This window comes from Xenopus laevis, chromosome 9_10S, assembly GCF_017654675.1.
Source record: "Xenopus laevis strain J_2021 chromosome 9_10S, Xenopus_laevis_v10.1, whole genome shotgun sequence".
Lineage (NCBI taxonomy): Eukaryota > Metazoa > Chordata > Amphibia > Anura > Pipidae > Xenopus > Xenopus laevis.
In genome coordinates this window covers 3,570,264-3,596,467 of record NC_054388.1, presented here as the reverse complement: position 1 = coordinate 3,596,467, position 26,204 = coordinate 3,570,264, and the positions used below count along the sequence as shown (strand labels likewise).

Below are 26,204 nucleotides of genomic sequence, written 5' to 3'. Positions count from 1 at the left end.
CAGACGACATAGGAGGTCTCAGGGCACGCACCATCCTTTCAGAACCCTTTCTTTCTGCAAGAGGTTTTCCATGGTTTCATGCAAAGATGTCCTTCTGAAGACTCTGCCTTAAGTCCCCGTAATTCATTCTCTCCTTCTAAACTGGATTCTCTACACCTCGTCCATAAACCGCACTTGATTTTTGATGTCCCATGAAGATACCAGCATTTTTCTGAATCAGGTACGAATTTTCAGATTTTTTTCACATAAGATAAGATTTTCTTTCTATATGAATATAGGTTGTATCTGTAGAGTCCGAATCATTTCAGGTGGTGGATGGAATCTGCTAATAAATGCAAGTTCTTGGATAACACAATCAATTTGGCCCTTGAGGATGCATTTTTTTTAAAAGTGGCCCCCAATGTTTCTGCTCATTTTTTCTACTCGGTTATCCGCTCCCTCGACTGAAGGTTCAGGGCGGTGCACCTGGACCCCTTCTCCAAACTGGTGAGTCTATACTTTGAGACCTAAGAATTTTACTGCAAATCATCACCTACCAGTGTTCATGATTCTATTTTGGGATCCTTAAAATATCTGCCTTTGACTTACCCTTTCTTCCTCCAGTGTTAGGGTCAAAGACAATATTATATGGTTTTATGATGTTTTAATGAATATACACCAGGATTTCAATCATGTTTTTGTTTGCTTTCATTGTAGAGGAATTAGATCTATTATCCAGAATGCTTTCCTTAAAAGGTTGTTTTTTCTATAATTTGGCTCACCATAAATTAAAAGACACCTATCCCGTAATTATTTCACCCGCTAAGAGAGCCCACACTCCAAAAGGGAGAAAAAAAATTATTTGTTGCAAGAAAGCCCCCTAAGCCACCCTGGCCCCCCTCTAGTGGGGGGTCACCATGTTGGGGCATATCATGTGGATAATGAGTGGGTCAAGGAGCTCTCCATGTGTTAGACCAGTGGTCCCAAACCAGTGGCTCACGAGCAACATGTTGCTCACCAACCCCTTCAATGTTGCTTCCAGTGGCCTCAAAGTAGGTGCTTCTTTTTCAAAAAAAAAAAAAACTGGTTTATTGGCAGCCTCCTGTCGGCTACCAATCCACATAGGGGCTACCAAATAGCCAATCACAGCCCATAGTGATGTATTTGTACCTTACATTCTCAAGCAATTATCTTTGGTCCCTATGATATATATTATATAGTAAGATACGACTGTTTTAAGGGCAAGATGACTAAGGAAGCCGCTTTAGCTCCTGAATTTTAAAGGGCCCTAGTCCACTGCCCCCCAACTGTCATTCTACTGCAGGGCAATGTTTTGAATTCATTTTCTGCAACAGCATAGCTGGGGTTCATGTGGTTATCTGAATGCATTTACTGCATTGATTTTACTGGCATGCCTGGGGTTAAAGCAATGCTCACTATCCATGTTCTTCAGTGATCTTGCTGGCATGTCTGGGGTTAATAAAGCACATATTATGCATTTTCTGCAGGGATCATACTGACATGCCTGGGGTTCTTGAAGTGATTTGAATCTACTTACTGCAGTGATTTTACTGGCATGCCTGGTGATAAAGCAATGCTCATTATCCAAATTCATTAGTGATCTTGCTGGCATGTCTGGGTCATTATGGCTAATAGGAATACCAAAGGGGAGTATAGTAGACTTCACCTCACATTTGACATTTGCCTGAGCAAATTTGCAATTTTCATTTTGTTAGAGATATTAGCAGTTTTAGACTGCTAGGCAGGCTTCATTTTTTGACTTCCGAATCCCCCAAAAAATAAAAATGTTCACTATTTTTGATTATAATGCACTATTCTGATTATAAGAAATTACATTTCTACGGTTTTCTGTTACAGAAGCACAAGGGTACATCCGAAGACCATGGTACACAAAAGCAAGCCGTTTTGGATTGGCAATTTTAGAGATCACGCCATTAACATAAACGTAGGTGGAATGAAAAAACGCATCAGCCCCATCACCTTGTCTCAGTTTCCAGACACGAGGCTGGGGCGGTTGCTTTCCTGCGAGACAGAAGAGTCCATTCTCCAGATCTGCGACGACTATGACTTGGTGTCCAAAGAGTTTTATTTCGACAGGAACCCGGGCCTTTTCCCCTACGTTCTGTACTTCTACGAGACTGGGAAACTCCACATGATGAACGACCTGTGCGCTTTCTCTTTCTCCCAAGAGATTGAATACTGGGGAATCAGTGAGTTTTTCCTGGATTCCTGTTGCAGTTACCGTTACCACGAACGCAAGTTGGAAAGGAGGCGACGCAACTGGGACGATGATAGTGAAGCCAGCAGCATTGAGACCTCTGTGGATGAGATTTCTGACGTTAACCAGGATCTCATGTATTTTGATAACTTAAGGTGTGGGAACTTGCGCAAACGCCTGTGGCTCACCATGGAAAACCCTGGCTACTCCATTCCTAGCAAATTATTTAGTTTCATCTCAATTTGTGTCGTTCTCATTTCTATTTCTACCATGTGCATCAACAGCATGCCCGAATACCAGCAAGTGGACGAGGATATGGCCCCTGTAGATGACCCCATTTTACACAAGCTGGAATACTTCTGCATCTCCTGGTTCACGTTTGAGGTGTCCTCACGGCTGATTCTGACACCCAACCTGAAGAAATTCTTCAGGCATCCATTAAACCTCATTGACATTGTCTCGGCGTTGCCGTTTTATCTAACCCTTTTGGTAGACTTGACCGTTGGCAGCGATTATGAGCTGGGAGATGTGGGGAAAGTTGTCCAAGTATTTCGCTTGATGAGGATCTTCCGGGTTCTGAAGTTGGCCAGACACTCCACTGGATTGCGTTCACTTGGAGCTACACTTAAGGTACATGCTTTCCAAAGTACATAGGAAGAAAAGGTAAAGAGTTATGCGGAAGGGGATGTCCATCTTAGAAATTCATTTCAGAATGATGGCGACAGTGATCTTTTTTTTTTCCCCCCCGTTTAGTTGATTTGCAATTCATGATGCAAGTTCTGGGGCAATGGCAGGTTATGGACTGTACTGCAGAGTAACATCTGTGTCTTGTGAGAATTAGTTTAGCAGATAGAGTAGAAATGTTTACTTCCCAGAGCTACTCAGCTGTACTAAACAATGTCAAAGGACTGGGGGTAACTTTATGAGACTCTAAGGAACTGTCCAAATGGGATAAAGCAAGAAAACATAAATACCAGTGCCAGGTCATGTAGAGACGTACCTCAGGCCTTCTTTCGCCTTCACAATCCTCACCCCCTCGCTCAACACTTCCCCCCCCCCCGCTCACTCATGACCTCCTTCCCAAAGCTAAAACCTCTTCAGATACTGCAGAGTTGTGGAAGGGCTCCAAATCAAACTAGGGGAAGGTAGACAACAGATAGGGGTTGTGTCTGGCACCCCCTTACCTTTGCACCCTAGGCACATGCCTTTTCTGCCCACCTCTGACCCTAATAAATACCCTCACCAAAAGTCAGACACTTTAATAGGCATAAATACTATTACACATGAGTGACCTAGGTCTTTGGGGCACAACCGCTGTTCGTTCTGACATATACACAGAAAAAAAAGCAGACGGCTCATGGGCAAATATATTTGTTTTCTCTTTCAGCACAGCTACAGGGAAGTTGGAATACTCCTTCTTTACCTGGCAGTTGGGGTCTGTGTGTTTTCCGGAATGGCATATACTGCGGAAAAAGATGAAGACACTGGCTTTGACACAATCCCTTCATGCTGGTGGTGGGGCACTGTGAGCATGACCACGGTGGGCTATGGCGATGTTGTGCCAGCTACAGTTGCGGGAAAACTGGCGGCTTCTGGTTGTATCTTGGGTGGGATATTAGTGGTGGCTCTGCCTATAACAATCATATTCAACAAGTTCTCCCACTTCTATCGCAGACAGAAAGCTCTTGAGAATGCGGTGAGGAACAGCGATAGCATACCCAGAAAAGACAGCAACGTTGCTGAAGATAAACACTCAGAACAGTCTGTAGAGCTTTGAGGACTTGGAGACTAGTCATGTCATGCATATTTAACATAAAGCAAATGCGCTTACAGTAATATGATTAAATAATTGACTATATAAAGTTAACATAATCCATATCATAGTTTACTTCAAACACTTGGGCCTCACCCATCTGAAGCTTCACTACCGAAAGTACAACAATACTGATATATGTTCGATGCATTTTAATATAATCTTAGGGAAAAGTCAGGACTAGCACTATCTGAATGCAAAGTCTTATCTACAAAGGAAAGTCTTTTGGACTACTTATTGCAGTATTGGACCATAAGCCTTTTCAGGAGTATGGCTCTTTAGAAGAAGAGGTATGAAGAACTACTAGAGCCTTACTAAGAACGCCAATGTGCCATAGAATGGAGGCTGGCCTCATAGTTTCAGAAGACTTCTAAAAATGTTTAATATTCTGATTTTACTTCCAAAGCCAGAGATAATGATCTTGGTGAGTTATAATTTTTATTGCTCCACCCTACCAAAAAAAACCCATTTCTACTCTACTTCAACTCTGTTGTAGGATAAGCCTTGATACTGGGTTTTCATATATTTTGGCACCCAAATCAAATTAATTCTGTACGGCCATGATCTCAAATTTCCAGAAATTGGACAAAACATGTAGATTTGCATGTGATAATGAAAAGAAAAGTGAATACTATTTTTATAAAGATGTTTAATGGACAATGATTGTGGACTGATTGCTCAACACAAGCAGCTTTTTCCTCAGCTTGCCTGACAGTGACCCCCCTTAAACGGTACCTGCCATTCACTATCTTATGCCAAAGAATAGAAAGAGTTGTCACCCAAAGAAGAAGTGGGATCATAATGTAACCAGTGCATTACAATCATGATCAAATGTGCTGTATATGAAACAAACACTTTTATGGATGCATAATGTTACATCTTGCCTGAATAAACTCGCCCATAATCCACTGGTGTTTAGAGCCTGAGAAATGATAGTTTATGTATTAGTATTTTAATTCCCTAAAAGAACAGTGAAACCTGCAGATGGAGGTTATTCTGAGCAAGGATCAATATTTAGCTACATGGTATATGTGTATCATATGACTGGGTTGTTAACGTCTTTGAAAGCCTCTTATGCAATAGTGACCTTCAGTGGCCAACAATTTTCATTCTTCGTTTCTCAAAGGTCATCGTTGAGCTAATAATGATCACATGACATTTAACATCACAAATCTGCTATGCCACATTTAGGTACATGCCAGTCTTCCTACCTTCAGAAGAACTCGGTCACATGGTATACGAGTGCTCCAAGAGGGAGTCTTAAGGTGGCCATACACGGGCCGATAAAAGCTGCCGACAGACCGTGTCGGCAGCTTATTGGCCCGTGTATGGGGCCCCCCGACGGGCTTCAACGATCGAGATCTGGCTGAAAGTCGGCCAGATCTCAATCGGATAGGACAAAAAATCCCGTCGGATCGCGGCCGCCTCTATCCGTTGATGCGGTCCCGCGATACGACCGCCCGTTAGGCATCGTTAGGATCCGATCGTTGGGCCCTATGGCCCACGATCGGATCAGCCCGATATTGCCCCCCTCAAGGTGGGCATATCGGAGGGAGATCCGCTCGTTTGGCGACATCGCCAAACGAGCAGATCTCTCCATGTATGGCCACCTTTATTTCTGAAAAGAACAAGGGAAGATTCTCTCTGGAGAAATTCAGAGATGGCCTTCCAAGTGTATGGAGCAGAAGGAGAGAAAGGTTTAAGGTTGGGAATCAGCGGTGGTAGTGAGTGGTGCGCAGTGTCGGACTGGCCCGCCGGGATACCAGGAAAAGTCCTGGTGAGCCCATGTGTCAGTGGGCCCTCATGCTGCTATTTCTATGAGAACAAAGAGGCTAAATAGATTATAGTATGTAAAGAAAAGAGACTAGGAGAATAGAGGTTGAGTGAGGAGAGGAAGAAAAATAGTACTAAGAGTGGGCCCCTGGTCTAAGATGAATTGGTGGGCCCCTGGTCAAAGGTTTATGAGTGGCCCCCTGGTGTCCCAGTCCGACACTGGTGGTGCGACCAAGCGGTTGCCCTGAAAGGAATCAAGGAGTTGTCTAGGAACGTATGGGGACACAAGAGAGGTGCAAAGGAATGAACGGCTTTAAAATTCAGGAGATTTTGGTGTCCACAGCAACATTTGTAGCCTCTCCTTTCAAACATTGCACATAACACAGTACAGCTGACCTACTGATATACAAAATTCCATATCTAATATGACCTTTGTCCAAATGTTGCTACCTCTGTTGCCTTTCTCTGATGGGTGTCAGCAGGGCACTTGTTAAGGATTTGTCTTCTCATTTGATCACCTGAATCCCTGCCAGGTATTTCCTGGGCACCAGAGCCTAGCTTCTCATCAACAAGCATTTTCCATTTCTATACCCCTCAAGGTCAAATGAACAGTGTTCCACATTAGTCTCCACAGCCTAAAATAAATAAATAAAGGCACAGTGCTTTTTATTCTCTAGAACAACACATCGGTGAAACAGCTAAGGGCAAGTGGTCTCATTACCTTACTGATATTCACAACATGTAAGCAAACTGTCAGCTTTGTGATTGGGGAAGTGTATAGTTATTTCAGGCTCAAAAATATTCAGTATCAGTCTTGCTTCATGCAGAGTAATATTTTTATGCTTGGTTGGAAACTAATCATATGGCCTCCGAAGCTCATCCACTTCAAATAACCAAAACCAACCAGCAAGGGGCTTGGGATTCTTGTTTCTTGTTAGCTCTGCACCAGAACCAAAGCAACCAACCATTGACCTCTAACTTATAGAATCATTCTAATTAAGGCTCAGATAATTCATTATTCAGCGTAATGTTCCTTGCAGACAGATAAAGACGTGGTTCTCAGTACATTAACATTACCATTGCCGAGTACATTAACCCCCTGCTTTGAGTTTTAGCAACGGAATTCTTGACACATTTCCAGTTGAAAGAGAAACACTTTGCCTTTATAGTCTGGGGAATAGTCATGGGTTGTAAAGTTAGATCTCTAGAATAATTGTATTATTCCTATGTAAATTGTGTTTTTTTCTGTTGGGTACAAAGTGTGGTTTAGCAATGTTTCAATTAAGGTAATAGATACTCCAAAGGGAGTAAGGCCGATCACTAAAAGCTTTCAACCCAAGGTGATGAATGGAGAAGGCCCTGTTTCAAATGGAGTGCCCTCTATTAAGGAAACCCTACAAGACCATAAGTGCTCCTGTTCTTATGCGTTTGTTATGAGGTGGATAATTATCAGCTTGGTGCCCTTGGGAACCAACATGCCTAGTGGTATAATAGTCCCATGATACTTCTGGAGCTCACACTTTTAGGGTTATAAATAAGGTGGAAAGTGTCCTACAGGTCTGATTACATGCAGTAGCCAGGTAGCATTTAGGGGTCACCAGCAAAGATCTTATTGGTTGATATGGGTTACTGCACTTGGGCAGTGTCCTGTCTACATAAATGGTCTGGAACTAAGAAGCCACCAACTTGCTTGGGCAGGCCATAGCATCAAGTAGCATTTATTTGGATACTGATCTCCAGGGTTTGAAGCCCAAAGCTCCCAAATGTCCCAGGTGGACACATGAGGAATTTCAAGCAAAAAGAAACTCTACCATTATTTTTTCAGGGGATTACGGTTATTTATGACACTCTTGACACCTCTACCAGTTTATACAAACTGAAAACTAAAGAACCAGAGTAGAGGAAGCATCCATGTGTTCAGTATAATGGACCAATGCCTGGGAACCCCACAGACGTTTGGCCTAGGCTTCCCAGCTTAATTTCCACTATGAAAATTGGTGAAGGTTGTGTGGTTCTTTCAGTAAACTCAGAGATACACGTGGAGATTCGGGGAGATTTAGTCGCCTGTCGACAAATCGACTCTTCTTCGGGGGACTAATCTCCCCAAACTGTCTTCACGTCAGCTAGAATTTAAATCGCCGGCAGGATGGCACTCGGATCGCTTCGTTTTCCGCACAAAGGAAATTACGAGCGATTGCGGAAAACTAAGCGCATCCGAATACCATCCTGCCAGTGATTTCGATTCTAGCCGACGGGAAGGCATTGCAGGGGATTGGTTGCCCGAAGAAGAGGCAATTTGTGGTTGGGCGACTAATCTACCTGAATATCCATGTGTGTCTCTGATACTCATTCAAATGTCTTTCAATGAATATATCCTTTACCTACCTAAGCATTCCCATCATGCAGCTTGCAATCTTTCAACTTCTGCTTGTGTTATTCTAGTATTCTAGATTGCACCTCTGTTGGGCAGGGCCCCCTCTACTTCTCATATTGGTTATTCTATTTTTTATTTAAGAAAGGAAATACATATTTTACAATGTTTACTCCAAAAATATCATTACATCAAAACAATTATTTACATCGGTGTAAAAACTCTTCGGCTGTTTGGTCTGTTGCCATAATGAATAGATTTAATCCTAGCCTTTTACAGCAAAAATACATCTTTTTTTTTAAAAAAATATAACTTTCTGTATCAGAACGTACCGGTCTCTTTAAATAATATATTGCTTAAAAAAAATGGGAAACGTACCAACTCTTTATAAAAAAAGAAAAATTAAGTACTAATCCATGGAATGGCAAGTCCCAGAAAATGAGAATATAACCTGAGTTAAGATGATGGGGCATGTGAGTATATGTGTGTGTATCTGTGTATCAGAGGTCCATATATGGTCAGAACTTTCAGAAATTCTGCTGCCGACGTTTCTTGGATTCAATGGCTTCCAGAATTGGCTGGCGCTTTGCTTGGTACTTATGATGGATCTCCTCAATTTCCCGCTCCATCATGGGATCCAGAGAATTCAGTTTCAGCTGCACCTCGGCTACACTCCAGTCTTTCAGCTGCAAAATAATGGGTTGAGGGGGGCAGAGTTACACGACAGAGGCTTGGGGTAAAGAGGGGGTTTAAAACTTTGACATGATAAAGGCATAAAAACAATATGATTAACGTGGAAGTGAATGATGAGGTCATTAAGAGAAGAACAGAAGGGATAATGTGTCCATGGATTGAATAGTCACAGGGAAGTGTCGTTGTTGGGTGGGTGGGTATTCACTTGGGAAATAAAATTCGTTTCTGATTACCTAAAAAGATTCCCATTGATCCCATCTCTCCTCTGATCATTCCCTTCCAAAGTGCAAACTCTATTGAATCATTCTGTTTTAGCTAAATGTGTTAGATGGCCTCGCATTGATTTTGCTGAAGGATCATCAGATACCAGAACATCAGGACACTTTGACTTTCTCTCTCTTAGAGCAAGAAATGTCCATCCCACATCCTTCCAGTTGAACTGCACATCCCAGCATGCTACTCAAATGCCCTTGGCCCCTAGCTTCTGCCAAGTACAACCCCCAGCACCCTCTGTCCTTTGTTCACTGAATAATCTATGGTTGATTGGAGTTATATTTAGTGATGGCCAAATTTCTCCCATTTCGCTTCACCACGAAATTCGCAAAATGGGAAAAAAAATCACAAAACGCAAATTTGGATAATTCGCCAGCTTCATGATTGACACCGACGACATCTTCAACAACGGCAACATTGGACGCCCATTAAATTCAATGGGCATCCATTAATCGTCTCCTCTGTGCTTACTCAGCAGCAAGGTATAATTACTGGATATGGGGCAATTAATGGAGTTATCACCTGTGCGGGCGGAGCAGGGACTATGTAGGGTAGGGGTAGTGGGTTTTATTATATGGGGGGGGGTTGAATTCTCCTTTAATGCTGAATAATAAAGGCCACCTTACGGCCACCTAAACAATGTCACCTTATGTCGCAAAAGGTTACTTTTGTAGAAACTTAGTTCCAAATTACAAAGGTTCCTCAAGCAAACCCTGTTAGAAACAACCCCAATCTGCCCTCCTGCATACCTCCTACCCCACCTTGTACCTTCTCCCTCTGGCCCTCTTGGGCTGAGTCTCCCAGTGTTCCACTGGTCCAGTCTAATCCTGGTTGCGGGTCATCGTTGAGCAGGGGCGATCCTGTGGCCCCATTTAAAACATTACCATCAGAGGGCAATATTGTTCTCTGCACTAGCAGAGCTGAATTTCTAGGTTAAAATCCGCAAATTTTCTTAAACGTCACTATTTTACCAGCCCTTGTAACCGGCCCCTCACTGGTTCTTACTTTGCCTCATGGCCCTATTGACAATGGTATACGGGGGGCCCCACGTGGTTAGGCTGCCTTTCAATTGCTCCAGCTATTAGGGCAAAGAGCTTTCCTCAGACACCACTTTACCAGGCCTGAAAGGGATAAATTTGCACAAATGTTTATGTACTTGTTGGCACTTACAAAGCTATAGTCTCCATTGAGCGGTATTTTCCATTCTGAGGGGTCTGTAGACGTTGGACTTGTCTTTTCTGGGGTGCCAAACTGGTTTTCCTTTTGCTCAAAATATTCCAGGAATGAGGGTTTGGCTTGCTGTGCGGGCTCAGTACATTCTGTCAAGGTGAAAGTGAATAATGAATATTATTCTTATCATTGCTTTTTGCAGTGCTGCATCTGCCTTTCCCCGAATGCCCAGTCATGGAATGAGTCTTTAATGCCCTTGACTGAGCTGTGAAAGAGATTAAGTGCATAGCTGTGCTGTGAGATGCAGTAAGATGCCTGCGTTCCTCGGGGAGGATTCTCTTTCGGAATCTTGGAGTGGGGAACTTGATATAAACAAGGGAACGGTCACAGTGGGATTGGGTTACGGTGTAGTCAACCGGTACTAAGAATGGCACTGACTTCCACATGAAATCTCATCCACGGAACAAAAAAGGTACAAGTCTGTAAAAGGACGGGGGGGGGGGGCTTCCAAAATCAATACAGCATGGAAGGCAGATTAAAGAAATGGAAATAGGAGGAAAAGGGCTTCTGCTGTTGTTAACGGAGTTGCTTGATATAAGCTGAAATTTGGAAGCAGAGAGAAGCTATTCCCAAGGCTGAGGGAGGCGTAATGAATTGTGCTGCAATAGTGGAATATTGGTGCTAGACATAATGTGCAAACTCAAGTAAAGGCAGTTAATTTGGACAATTAATGACCTTCAATTTGACCTTCACTTGCTTTTATTTAAGGCTTTAGTATCCATCTACTGCTAAAACCCATAAGAAAACATACTGCTGAAGCTAGAAGGACATCTTGTAATATCTAAGCAACTGGTATATTCCGTGTACACATCCATCTATTGTACAGCACTGAAAGAAAATCCCAGCTCAGGAATGGAGAAAAACCACTTACGTTTCATTGTACCCGTTTCCTCCTCCTCATCTTCATCGTTTATCAGCATGGTGCCCATCTGGGTCTCCAGTTTATCCTTTTCCACCATGGTGCCGTCTGCTCCTTCACTCATCGTACCTAACTCTTTCATGGTGTTCAGATCTTTCCCACCTGCTTGAACCATGGTACCGACGTCCACCTCATCCTCATTCTGAATGATCAAAGCCGATCACATGTTTAAATACAGGTATGGAGTTAGTGCCACCATATACTCTATCCAAGGACTAGACAGTTCTACATCCCTTTAGGACAGTGGTTTAAAAACGGAGGGCCTTGGAGGCCTCAGCTTGAAGGCCAGTTAGGGTGACATTTGTGAAGAATTCCTATATGTTCTCCTCAGTACACCTGTAAGCCCAACTAGAAGGTTAGTAGGGGTGAGAGTTGTAATGAATTCATGTTTGCTGCCCTATATGTTCTTTAAACTATGGTTATTCACTAACGATTTCCTATATTTGTAACGATGCTATGAGCTAAGGGCCACAGGGGCCTGAACCTATTAAATATGAGAACCGCTGCTTTAGGGCAATGGCACATGGAGCACCCAAGTGACTTCCAGCTTGGAGATGGTTGCCTGATTCCAGGTGGTTACCATTCAGGTCGGTGGAGGAGCAATTGTTGTGCAGGGGTTGGCACATGGTTGCAATCTCCACCACCAAATTAGTTATGTCCAACTGTTTTTTTTTTTAGTTTAAGAAAAGAAAAACTAACCACATTCTCTTTCTCTTCAGGCTCCACTTCTCTTTGTTTCAGCTCCGTCCTCTTCAACTTCTCATCCTGGGCTGCATTTAGTAGATGGCGCAGAATTGACTCCCCTTTGGCTGCTTTGATGAATGGGTGCTAAGGCACAAGAGAACAACAGATTTCAGCCATTGTGTGCACCCAGGCATTCAAGTTGTATGCAATGCTGGAAGCAGTTACGGTCTGTTGTTTGGAAGCTTTGGGTTACCAGATCTGGAGCAAACATAGACCACATACATATCACCACCACGGCAATGCATATGTCTCAAGGAGGTTTGTCCATAGAAACACCGGAATTCCAAAGGAGTAGGCAGGCACAGTAGAACGTGTTAGTCAATCGGTGTGGAAACATGTTTGATGACTATAACTACAACATTTGGGCACATAGTGAAGCAGCTTAACCCACCTTTAATGGAATAGCTTTACCATAACATCACATCCCACTTACTTTTAATTCTTTTACACTTGGCCTGTGTTGTACTTGGCTGCGGCCACCTCTTAGGCCAATGAATTATTCAGCAGAATATTTCCAGTGCTGAGAATTCCCATCTCACCGTGTCCTAGTTCTCCTCAGGCACATTTTTAAATCTCTGGTTTTAGAGACAAACCCCATTTGCCTCGCTAAGAGGCCACAGATTTCAAATATCCAGCCTCAGGCTTATTAATCTGATTGCTGGTTACTGGGGTCGGTGACCCTGGCAAAGCAGAGTTTGCGAGTGATACACAAAAAAAAATCCAGACTTTAGTCTCTGTTACCTGCAGTAGCTCTGTGGCACTGGACCTCAGTTCAGGATTCTTCACAAGACACAGGTTAATAAAATCCACAAAATCCTTCGACCAGAGTTCGGGTTTTCTAAATGTAGGGGGTGGGTTGGAAGGTATCATGAATATTGCCTGTAAAATACACAAAATATCACTCATGTATTATAAGGGATAATGTACCCCCTACTGTAAATGATAAGGATATTAGAAGTCACTGAGGGGTTGTTCTGTGACCATATAAAGGCACAAGGCTGCAGGCTGAGTTATACAGGGAACTCTGAGTATCACTCATGTATTATAAGGGATTATGTACCCCCTACTGTAAATGATAAGGATATTAGAAGTCACTGAGGGGTTGTTCTGTGACCATATAAAGGCACAAGGCTGCAGGCTGAGTTATACAGGGAACTCTGATTATCACTCATGTATTATAAGGTATAATGTACCCCCTACTGTAAATGATAAGGATATTAGAAGTCACTGAGGGGTTGTTCTGTGACCATATAAAGGCACAAGGCTACAGGCTGAGTTATACAGGGAACTCTGAGTATCACTCATGTATTATAAGGGATAATGTACCCCCTACTGTAAATGATAAGGATATTAGAAGTCACTGAGGGGTTGTTCTGTGACCATATAAAGACACAAGGCTGCAGGCTGAGTTATACAGGGAACTCTGATTATAACTCATGTATTATAAGGGATAATGTACTTAATGTACTAATGAGCTTCCCTGGCTGTAATATAAGCTGATGCTACAGGTTTGCTGATTATTCAATTCTGATGCTAATTGCACTGGTTTCTGTGCTGCCATGTAGTAATTATGTGTATTAATTACTAATCAGCCTTATATTGTGACATTTCTATTCTATGTGTACTGTATATTGTGAGTGGCTCCCTAAGCTCAGTAAGTGACAGCAGCACAGAGCATGTGCAGTGAATCAGCAGAAAAGAAGATGGGGAGCTACTGGGGCATCTTTGGAGACACAGATCTTTACTGCTAAAGGGCTGTGGTTGCCTTGGGCTGGTACAGAAGCACAAAACATCATGTACAACATTTCTAGCTACATCTTTAGTTAGGCTTTAGTTCTCCTTTAAATAGGTGGGGGGCTGAAAGAGTCGACAGCTCTAATAGCTATTTGTACTTTATTTTCCTTCATTTGGGAGTCAATGTCATGTCTGGGGCAGTATAGTGATCCCTTTCTTACAATGTCGTCATCAATGATATCTGAGCTGATCGCAATGAACCAGTTTTCTGGGCGCTGCGGGTGCATTTCCAAGAAGAAGGGGGCCGCGTGACTTGCTCATTGGACGCAGTATAATTAGCTCCAATGCAATCAATGAAAAGCTTGATTTAACTTTTTTTTTATTGGAAACCAGAGCTAAAAGGCTGAAAGCAGAAGGGTCTCTGGCTGCAGAATCTGCATTGCCGCAATATATATTTCATGAGTATTCCTGTTAAAGGAGATAAGTAGGTATGAGGCATGAATTTTATATAATATAATATCTGCTACAGTTTGGATTTAGGTTTTTAGAGTGGTATCTGCAGTCAATCATTGGCCTTGCTGAACTACAATTACCCCAGCACTTCTTCAATTCAAGACTAAGGCCTGCCACTATCCCTGTAGATGCTGTTGAACTACAACTCCCAGAATCCTCTTTTATGAATGGCACCTGTCTCTGGTATACACCTCCATCCAGCAGCCGCTGACCTGTCTCCAACCTGTGCTGTTTTATAAATCCAGGCCTCAAATGATCTGCTATCAAATAATGTAAAATTGTCCATGTTAGCAAAGGCCTATTGAATAAGTTAGGGAAGGGATATATACAGGTATGGGATCCGTTATCCAGAAACCCGTTATCCAGAAAGCTCTGAATTACGGAAAGGGACGTCTCCCTTAGACCCTATCAAATAATGCCAATTTGTAAAACCGATTTCCTTTTTCTGTGTAATAATAAAACAGTAGCTTGTACTTGATCCCAACAAATCCTTATTGGAGGCAATTAGAACCAGCCTATAGGGATTACATGATTTTTTAGTAGACTTAAGGTATGAAGATCCAAGTTATGGATCCATTATCCAGAAAACCCCAGGTCCCAAGCCTTCTGGATAACAGATCCCATACCTGTATAAATAAAAGCGCTGGGATTCTCCAGTCTAACGGTAATCTGATGTCTCCCTCTAGTGGAATTTAAAGGAAATATGGGAATACAGGATTTATATATCTATAGCAGTGATCCCCAACCAGTAGCTCATGAGTAACATGTTGCTCTCCAACCCATTGGATGTTGCTCCCAGTGGCCTTAAAGCAGGTGCGTATTTTTGAATTCCAGGCTTGGAGGCAAGTTTTAGTTGCATAAAAACCAGGTGTACTGCCAAACAGAGTCTCAATGTAGGTTGCCAATCAACATAGGGACTACTAAATGGCCAATCACAGCACTTATTTGGCAGCCAAAGAACATTTTTCATGCATGTGTTGCTCCCCAACTCCTTTTACTTCTGAATGTTGCTCACGGGTTGAAAAGGTTGGGGATCCCTGATCTATAGGCTACAGAGACAATTCAACCATTCCCTGCATTGTGGTCCATTGCAAAACCTTTTGAGAATCTTGGCTCAACCTTTTTTGGATGAAAAAATGTGGACTGTTATCACCATTGCAAACCACAGAAGTTGATGGAGACTGAAAGTTTCCAAATCCTTTTTACCCCATACATTTTCTTCTCTCTTGAGTCCTTGTCTCCGCTCATCCCCAATTCCCACCACTAAGTCACTCCAGTCTCCATCAACTGCACCACTACAGTTGGTGATGGGGAGTATCTATACATTTGAAGCACAGACGTTGAGGAGGAGTCTATGGCTTACCCTCATTGGATGAATTTCTGCGTACGGGGGCTTTCCTTCCGCCATTTCAATGGCGGTGATACCGAGGGACCAAATGTCAGCCACACAATTATATCCGATTTCCTGGATGACTTCTGGGGCCATCCAAAATGGCGTTCCAATGACTGTGTTCCGCTTTGCCATTGTATCCTAGAATAGGACAAACCACAGCTGGATATCAACATGCCATTAATCAGGAGAAGCAAGAACATTATAGAACTGAATGCCCCCCAAAATCTTCCACTGGCTAGTAAACAGATGATGGGATGGGACCAAACACCTTGGTATTCTGCTCCGACCAACCCCTTTCTTACTGCACATCTGCTACAAGTGAAAGGTCTTCTGCAATTAGCTTCTCACGTAAGAAGAACCAAACTATACTGTAGCTATAATGGGGGTCACATTTTAATTATGGTACCCCTTAAAGTATTTTTGTAACATAATGTAACCTCCTACACAGATTCCCATTGTATTACAGAAATAAGACGGCACGTTCTCTGCTCTGCTACAAGTGAATTATTTAATGTGGTTGGCTTTCAGCCAATGACTCTGAAGTGAGTATACAGTAAGTAGAAGAGAATTCCGTCAGTGATCCTTATTGTAGGGATGGGACTGTCCCTTACTGTGAGCTGCCCGGCCACTCCAAAGTCTGCAAGCTTGGCGGTGCCTTCACAACTCAGCAATATATTCCCAGCCTTGATGTCTCTGTGGATCTTTCTCATGAAGTGAAGATACTCCAGTCCCTTGAGGGTCGACTGCAAAATAGTTGCAATTTCATCTTCATTTAACTATTAGATAAAGAGGGAAGGGGGAAGGATTATTAGATCATCGACATAACAAAGGAGCAACGTTGAAGAACATTTTATTTAGTGAGAAAGATCCTTCTTCTGTTCAGGTTGTTGGGCTCAGGGTTGTTGAAAAATATTAGTTACCCACAACCTGGAAACGTTGAGAGGTATGAAGACGTTAGTATCATCATCAATATGTTCCCCTAGCCCTGTTCCTGATGATGGACTCAAGATCAACTCCAGATGTTTCCTGGTCAACTTGGAGATATAGACAAGTAATGTAATAACAGGGACAAAGTGTGTCCAGCCAGATATAGATTTAGGGACCTGGAACAACTCCATTAGGAGCTTCCTAAAGACCATCCATATAAGACAACCCCCCAATTACATCAAAAGTAGCATTAGGTCTTATTCTGGGTTACTGTTCTCCTTAAGTTTGAATATGGGCAACTGCAACTAGTGATCTATTTATTACAGATCTAAAACTATAACAAACAGAGAATTAACACTACCGTGGGATCTATTTTACCTTTATTGAACTTTTCTAAATTAAAAGCAATCAAATAAGCTAATTTTATTTACATTTCACCCAAAATCCCAACTTTTATATGCCTATTTTTATGGAAATAGGATGGTAATAGTGACTAGTAGACAAATACTTATGCAAGTAAAAGTAACAGCACTGTTTTGGTGGTAGGTTTCCATTTTTGGGGATAAGGTACTTTCATTCATATGGTTTTAACAGTTTGGAAACATGTCTGAGAAAGACATCAGCGCATTTCACTGCTAGGCAGCTCCCACCAGAAAAAAAAAAACCCATTAACATTGAGGAATCTGGCTCCCTGATGTTCCCACGCTATCGGGAAGTGGAAAAATAACTTTACATTTGACTTCTTAACCCCATTAGTTCTACAAAAGGGAAGCATTTCCAGGCTCCAGCAGCCATCATTTTCTGTTCGGAAAAGCAGCGGTTTCATTAAAGGAAAACCATACCCCAAGAATGAACATTGGAATAGAAAGGAAGGCCTGAACCCAAGAAGTCCAAAAACATCTGCCCTAAACCTTCCCGAACCACAAGTGGACATATTAAATGTAGAGTCTCTAAGAGCATTCTATCCATAGGAAACAACATTTTTCTTAGTAGTAAGTTACAAGAATTGATGGAAACGGTGCGCCTTTCATAAGTTATCCCCATAGATAATCTGAGCAGGCGCTGTCTCTTAAGAAGTGAAGCCTGAAGAGCAACTTGCCGTCTGTTTGCGGAGTCGGATGATGTCAGAGACGGATCCACCTCCACAGAACTCCATTACGATCCAAAGGTCCGTGTTTTTAAAATAACTCCCGTAGTACTTAACAACATGCGGGCTGAGAGGGAAAAAAAATCATAAATAATTCAGCTTTACCATTAGTGCTACAGAGCATTTATTTAACAAAATGTGTCCAAGCGTGGCTGTAACATCATAGCCCAAGATGCAGGAAAGTCTAGGTGTTTACTTTACTACTAGGCGTCTACTTTATCCCTACAGTCTATCCAGCTCAGGGCATGGGTTTGAGGTTTCTGTTCTAATGAAGCTAAAGGATATCCTTTCCTAAAGGTCCTACTACCTCCTAGCTCCTGCCTCATTAAATCTATAGATATTCTATATGGGGCTTAGTTGGTAACATCACAAACAATGTCAGCTAGTACAGACCAAATGGGTGGGAACCGTTTCCCAGGGGTTGTCTTCTACACAAACTCAAACGTTTTGACCTTGGGGCCAAGCCAAGTTTGCCTCTAGTTTATTCTGGACCTGCCTACTCCATATTGGTTTAACCTTGGGGCCAAGCCAAGTTTGCCTCTAGTTTATTCTGGACCTGCCTACCCCATATTGGTTTAACCTTAGGGCCAAGCCAAGTTTGCCTCTAGTTTATTCTGGACCTGCCTACTCCATATTGGTTGGCTAGTACCGACCAAATGGGTGGGAAAAGGGGTTGTCTTCTACACAGACTCAAATGTTTTGACATTGGGGCTCTCACAGAGCTACTGCAGCTAAATAAACACAACTACGCACCTGTAGCTTGATGCTAGCTATGCCTCTAGTTTATTCTGGACCTGCCTACTCCATATTGGTTGGTTACGGAAAAGATCACCCCAGCACCTAAAGGGAGTGTCACATAAGTTAAATTCGGCAAGGGAAGTCTTCAACAAAGGAATGGACTCCCGATAAAGGCATGGTTAAGCCATTAAATGTTATGTTAGTACTTGGTGAGATGTGGACTCTACTTCAGACATGAGTGATATGGTCTACTTTTCATGATATGGTCTATTTTCATGATATGGCCTTCATCTTAGCATTTCTCCTTCCAATAGAGGGGTATCTCTTGCTCAAGTTCTATACCACTTCTGTATCTTAAATCTGTATATTTCTCCAGCATTTCCATTTCCTTATGAAGCATGAAAACGAGTGCCAAGGTCAGAGAAAGGAGGACACAACATCAATGTGTTTAAGAAAGCAGGTGCTCAAAAAAGTGATCCATGAACACATCACGGAGCGTAACTTACCTATCACACTGCTGCATGATGGAGATTTCCTTGATAATCTCTTGCAGATCAGACTCAACTGGAATCTGCTTAATGGCAACGATTTGGCTTGTTTCTTTGTGGCTTGCTTTATATACGCTGCCATAGGACCTGTCGTAGGAGACAAACATTGATATGGGAGGATATGGGTGTCAATTCATTCAAATTTGTTCCATTACCCCAAAACCTCATGGATGATGTCTCCAGTGGGTTTACAAGAGACAAGCATGTATAGATGAAAGATGAATTGCTACATAGTTGGGTGAACAGAATTGCCCACCCACACTTGGGGCCCTGCTGGGCCAGTCTGTCAATGATTCCACCTCTAATCATTTAAACATGAATATTTTATGCTATATATGGCTATTATTCACATTTTGGAGATCAAAAAAAGTATACACTAAACTAAATTCAAAATAAATAATGCCACTCCCTGTGGTGAATATGAGGGAATAAGTCATGTGTACACACCTCTGTTAATATTTGCTCTTTCTTATTTATATCTCACAACCTTGTTCTTTGCAGGAAGACTATGCCGTTCACTTTTTGTGTGTTTTAGGCCTTGCCGCTGATAGGGCCCCTCAGTGACAATTCCCTCTTTGATCTTTAAGGTGGCCTCAGTTATTTGGACTGTTGGCTGAATGAGTGAATATTGTTCAGCCAGTACCCCAGACAGAAGAGATGTGGGAGTGATGAGCAGATGCTCTCTTTTTAAAGTCTTCTGAATACCTGTATTTGTCCTAGCAGAGCAACTTATAGCCACCCCAATGTAAAGTTGTGCGATTTTGGTGATGACAATGGAGGGAGCAGCCGTGCTTTCTACTTTCTGGCACAGGTCAAAAGCTGTACCTCGGCTCATTGTTCCATTCATCTTCCGTTCTGTTGTGCAGAGTTTCCTAATGAGAAACATCCCAACATTGTGGAGTTTGTACGTGAGAATGTTCTCCCCGTGTTTGTTTGGGTTACCTATGTTTGCTTTGTTTTTCTCCCATTCTCTAAAAACTTACAGGTAACCGGCTCTAGATTAAATTGACCCTGTGCCTGTGGGAGTTTGAAGTCATGAGTTTGAGTGCTGGTGGTGCAAAAATCATTACTTCTTTTTAATAAGACCCGCAACACCATAGGGGACATTTACTTATATTTTGGTAATTAGAAGAGAACAAGGTGCTCCAGAATAAAATGTAAATGACTCACCGAGTAGTTACATAGTTAAATTGGGTTGAAAAAAGTCCATCAAGTTCAACCCCTCCAAATGAAAACCCAGCGCCATACATACACCCCTCCCTACTGTCACATAAATTCTATATACCCATACCTATATTAACTATAGAGTTTAGTATCACAATAGCCTTTGATATTATGTCTGTCCAAAAAATCATCCAAGCCATTCTTAAAGGCATTAACTGAATCAGCATCACAACATCACCCGGCAGTGCATTCCACAACCTCACTGTCCTGACTGTGAAGAACCCCCTTCGTTGCTTCAAATAAAAGTTCTTTTCTTCTAGTCTAAAGTGGTGGCCTCTGGTACGGTGATCCTCTTTATGGGTAAAAAGGTCCCCTGCCATAGTGAATGTGGTCCGGGTGCACCAGCCCCAGATCCCCAGCTTTAGGGAGTGGTATAGCAAAGAAAAGAAGCAGGGCCGACTGGCATTAACTTATACCATGGACAGAAGTGCAAAGAATAATGTAGGTGCAAATGTTTTTATAAGAGTATTTTTGGGCGGGTCTGGATGCATTCTGTACCTCTCGGCAAATAAAGAATCTGGCGATAAGTGAAAGCCGCATCATCAGCGGGTACAAGGAAACCTTGTCCTTACTGCCCGTACCCACCGGCGCTCCCTAACTTGCACGTTTGATCGATAAGGGGGGTACTTGGGGCAATTTATCTAGAGTACAAGGAAGGGTGCGAAGTGTAAAAACATGGCAGATTGTGCCCGTTTTGTGCTGGTAGTACGCCTACTTAATCACCACTTTTGAAATCACTGCACTCTTTATAGAAAGAATATTATTTACATTTAAAACTGCCCTTTGCTTTCATTGAGTAGGGGGTTCCTATTCCAAGTCATGAATACATGGGACCCGAGGTTTAACTGTAGTTTAAACTACTGATAAAATATGTCTGCCAGGAAGGAGCAGATCCTAAAATTAGGATGGGAAAAAAATATATTCCCATAGTCTATGGGTCAATTCTAATCCTTTATCTGGGAAGAAAGGGTATAGTTCCCTTGGGGAGCAAAGTTAGCAGTTAAAGATGATCGACAGTAAGATGATAGATAGAAAGATAATAGATATTCCATCCAGGAGTAGATGCATGGATTAGTTTGCATTCGTAAATAAAACCCTTTGGACTCACGTCTTAATGACATGGTAAAGACTGGTTTACATGATACAGACGGCTGCTGTTTATGTTGTCAAAGAAATATCCGACTCAAAGGAAAGCTACAGAAATTCATCAAGTTTAAAATGATGATATGGAAAAAATGAACATGGCCATCCCGAAAAACCAACTACTGGTACCCTGTGCATCTGGGCATTGTGTATCAATGGCGACAGAGCAGAACTTTACTAACAGTGTACCCCCCCTTTCAGCAAGGTTCTGGGGTGCGGCACTGAAACAGCTGTAACGGTCTTGTGAAAAAGATGCAGAGTGATAGAACCGCTGCTATGAAGGAATTAAGAAGAATCAGGAAGGAAGCACTCGAAGAAGAAAGAGGAAGGTGGAAACAAGAGGCCAAGCTCTGGAAACGGAGAAGATTTCAAGTCAGATATAAAAAGTATTGCGCTGCAAAAATTGCTCAGGACAAAGCAGCCAGGGGGATAAAGGGTGCCAAGGGCTTAATAAATACAGATATGGGACCTGTTATTCAGAATGTTCGGGACCTGGGGTCTTCCGGATAACAGACCTTTCCATAATTTGGAAAGTCTTGAGTTTTACTTCCAACAAGGATTACTTATATCTTAGTTTGGATCAAGTACAAGCAACTGTTTTATTATTACACAGAAAAGGGAAATCATTTTTAAAAATGTGATTAAAATAGACGGTTTTCAGTTATTCAAAGCTTTCTGGATAATGGATCCCATATCTGTATTAAGAGTTGACCAGTGGCATAACTAAAGGGCTCCGGACCCCCTGCAATAAAATCTACAGAGGGCACACTCCCAACCCCCATCCTCCCGCCCACTTTCCATCTTGTCCTGCCCATGTCCCGCCTTCACCCCACTCACTCCCTGCACTGACTCCACCTACTCTCAACCCAAATCCGCCCACTCCAACCCATTTTGCTTCCCCCTTCCTCGCCGCAGGTAAGAGAGGGGTGGAGAAGGAGGGGGGTTTTATTAGCTATAAAGGAAGCAGACCCTACAGTCTGGGCCCTCCTGTTCCCCGGAGTTGGCAGTAGTACTGGATCACCTGCCCATAGATACTTGGCCAGATATCAGTTGAGCAGGCTGTCAGGAGGGGCCCCTTTCGCAGGCCAATGAATTGCAATCTTGGTATGGAGGGGCAGAGGCAGCTTTCATAGGTCTCTATATGACGAGATTAATGGTTCCATAGTTCTCAAGGCAAATTGTCAGTGATTTGTGGTACCTTCAGATTTTGCAGTGTGAACCAAGTCAAGTTTATTTGCTTTCTGCGCAAAGTTAGACCAGCTGAGATTGAAGAGTCTCTCTCTCTCTCTCTCTATATAGATTGTGCTCCAGGATAAATTTGTTCAGTTGCTGCTGGCGATAATGGTTTAATTTTAATTGAATCTCTTTCGTCTGGACTTACCCTTCCCCAAGTTTTTCGAGGACATCGAAAACTTCTTCCGGCTGCTTATTGAGACTTTCTTCACTCAGCTTCTTCAGATGTCTAAAGGGAAAAATAAAGAGTTGAGTTGAATCAACCTCTCTCTCTTAAAAAAACAAAACAAAAAAACCTGCAAATATTTTCTACAATGTAATGAACATCAATCCTTAACCGTATCCATGGAATACACAAGAGCACGATTTCCTTGTAATGCACGAGAACCATAAATATCCCGTAAATTATTTGACCCAAACACCCCTTCCAAAAATGGGGATGTCCAGGTTAGAACTGCCTGTCCGGTTTTCCAAATTAGGAAAATGTGCAGGATTCCCTGCAGTTTTGTAACTAGATATTACTTGGCCTCATAGCAAATTATTTTTCAGGAACCCAAAATGAGATAGACCTACTTTACCAATATTTATTGAAATTGTACATCAATTAGGGCCTCATGGAGACCCTATACCTCCTGGGCCCCCCTGCAGCCACAGGGTCTGCTTCCTCTATAGTTAAGCCCCTGATTCCCTGAGATTGATACTGCCCCAGACGCCCCACCACCCGTTAATCAACTTCACTGCCCCCTCGCTCGGAGTTGAGCAGCGCAAAATGCGGCAACCCTAATGCTTAATGATGTAACTTGTGACTCTCTGAAACTTGTGTATTATAAAAAATAATGTACCCTTTGGCCTTTATATGGTCATGGAATGCCTTGTTATATTGTACAACAGAGGGGAATATTTATCAGTATATATTTTACAATAGTAAAGGAGTTGGTAAATGAGCTGCAGGAAGTGGAGGCAGTGTCTATCAGGCGTGACATTGTTTTGTCTATAATCACCGGCACACGAAGGAGGGGAGATATATTCAATAGAATTCATGCTTCAGATATTCTGTTGTGTAACAAGGCTGAGTAAACAGTGTCTCCTTAGCGCTGAAGCCTACATGCACCTGGGCACTCCGAAAAATGTCTACGCTAAGCTTTACAGCAAGGCCTGCCCTCAAAGGGCTCAGATTAGGTGGTAAATGCCCTTCTAGATCTAAAATCTGGGTTCTAGTAGTCTCTCTACTCCCTAGAGACCATTCACTGCAACAATGGCCTCCTTACTTTGGAATGAGAAGCTATGTACATTACTAGCATGGCATGGAGTGAAAGTCAAAATCTCCTTTTGCTGGGTATGGACATATGGGCTTGTGGAAGGACAGCATGTATAATGAACCCAACATTTGGCTGGGTCGTTGGAAGAGTTGGCGTCCCACTAGAAGTGCCAGATCTACCTGGTGGATGTTCTGCGGTGCCATCAGCATGGAACTCATCAAAAACATTGATCTTCAGCTGATTTTCCATCTAATCTGACCGATATCTAAATGAGCCCTGGTGTGTATTGATTGGGGAAGAAAGAATTTTGATCCCTTCGAGAAGCAGAGTCCAGTTAGGTATTAGAAGCTCTTTTGTCCAAAGATGTTGTCGTATGTCTTTCTGGCTGATGGTATGAGTTCAAGTGAAGAGAAGGAGTCAGGTAGGGGCAGATTTTGGCACTTCTCCCAGGCTGGATTTGTGGAAAGGCTACCAAGTAGTGATGTGCAGTTGAGAATTTCTCCGCCCCATCCCAATCCACACCCGGCCTGCTGCTGCCACTCTATTTATAGACCTGTGCCTGCCCCACAGTTATGTCACAAAAGGGGCGGGCGCAAGTCTATAGGTTTCGATGCGCGAGCCAAAAGTGCTAGTGTGACCCGTAGATATTTTGCTCTATCCCGCGGGTTTCCCCGCACATCACTACTACCATGGCCTGGGAATAGGGTGACAGGATTTTAGGGGGCGACCTGCTGCCCAAACTAACCCACATTGGTTCAAAAACACTGGGGATGTGCAGGAGATACAATTATTTTTAAAATTTCCTGTTTAAATACTAGAGAACATCCTATTCATCAGCTTCCTCTGATTAACATACAGCACCCTACAGACTAAAGGTGTTTCTTTCAGAAAACGACTAATGTTTACAATAGTAGTAGTAGTTCTAAACAATGACCTTAAAGGAGAACTAAACCTAAAAATGAATATGGCCAAAATTATTGCACCAGCCTAAAGTTTCAGAATTCTCAATAACATCAATGATCCATTACTTAAAATTTGTCACAAGGGGGTCACCATCTTGGAAAGTGTCTGTGACACTCACATGCTCAGTGGGCTCTGATTGGCTGTTGAGAAGCTAAGCTTAGGGCTCGTCACTAATTATCCAGCAGAAAATGAGCTTCCCTGGCTGTAATATAAGCTGATGCTACAGGTTTGCTGATTATTAAATTCTGATGCTAATTGCACTGGTTTCTGTGCTGCCATGTAGTAATTATGTGTATTAATTACTAATCAGCCTCATATTGTGACATTTCTATTCTATGTGTACTGTATATTGTGAGTGGCTCCCTAAGCTCAGTAAGTGACAGCAGCACAGAGCATGTGCAGTGAATCAGCAGAAAAAAAGATGGGGAGCTACTGGGGCATCTTTGGAGACACAGATCTTTACTGCTAAAGGGCTGTGGTTGCCTTGGGCTGGTACAGAAGCACAAAACATCATGTACAATATTTCTACTTACTTCTTTAGTGAGGCTTTAGTTCTCCTTTAAATATAATTCAAATAGGTCCTCTGATATAAAGTTAGACATACCCCTGGAGAGGACTGTCATCCCCCTCCCAAACCACACCATATACGCCCTCCTCAATACAATCTCGTTTGCTTTAACTGTTTAGGATCAATTGCCTGTGCTGCCCGGTACCAATCAAGTCTTTAAGTTACAGTTACCCATGGCCCTTCTTGCTCAAGGGAACGGGAAATGACCTGCAGTGGGTAACGGGGGTTTTGTACGCTGTTCCAAGAAGCAGTCATTAAAAAGCCCCGTCGCTGTTATGTAGCACAATGAAACTGAGATGTGAGAAGCGAGAACTTCCAATGACTTCGCAGCAACAGTTCTGTTTCTTTCTGCAGTTCTGCTTATGGCATACAGGTTGGTTTTGGCATCAAGTACAAATGTCTATTTGAAGAGGTTTAATAGACTGCTTAGATTAACAACATGTGATATGTGCCCTGGGTTTTTGAGATTAAATGAACGCCCCTGCCAAAAACCTAGATTGCTAGTTCTATGGGCTAGTAGAAAAGATAATATACCAGTAAGCAGTAGTGGTCTTACCTCCTGGGGTTGTTCCTTAGCTGCACAGTCTCCATGCTTTCTTGCAACAGTCACAATCCAGCGAGCAGGGTACAAGGCACAGCATGGAGGCTCCTGTCCGGGTTGGTGTGCCCGAAACTGCTGGCCCCTGGCAGTCTCACCTCACCATTCCTTCCCAGAAGAGCAGAGCAGATGGCAGAAGTTGCATCTCTAGCAGACGGAAGCTGGAAAGCAGAGGCGGAAGC

General features: G+C 42.6%; 2 protein-coding genes across 2 annotated transcripts; one reads left to right on the top strand and one right to left on the bottom strand.

Annotated features, from left to right (window-relative positions):
* kcns1.S (potassium voltage-gated channel, modifier subfamily S, member 1 S homeolog) lies at window positions 1–4,939 on the top strand. The gene is made up of 3 exons (XM_041578834.1): window positions 1–220; window positions 1,858–2,848; window positions 3,606–4,939. The coding sequence occupies exons 2-3, from the start codon at window positions 1,883–1,885 to the stop codon at window positions 3,993–3,995; spliced, it is 1,356 nt and encodes a 451-aa protein (XP_041434768.1). The 5' UTR covers window positions 1–220; window positions 1,858–1,882; the 3' UTR covers window positions 3,996–4,939.
* A 1,514-nt stretch (window positions 4,940–6,453) lies between these two features.
* Window positions 6,454–26,204, bottom strand: stk4.S (serine/threonine kinase 4 S homeolog). Its single transcript, NM_001089968.1, is given in 11 exon segments — window positions 6,454–8,861; window positions 10,312–10,460; window positions 11,243–11,432; window positions 11,990–12,118; window positions 12,776–12,913; window positions 15,645–15,812; window positions 16,286–16,450; window positions 17,701–17,815; window positions 18,993–19,121; window positions 22,783–22,863; window positions 25,981–26,204. Coding segments are annotated over 11 exon segments (1,458 nt in total). The 5' UTR covers window positions 26,016–26,204; the 3' UTR covers window positions 6,454–8,702.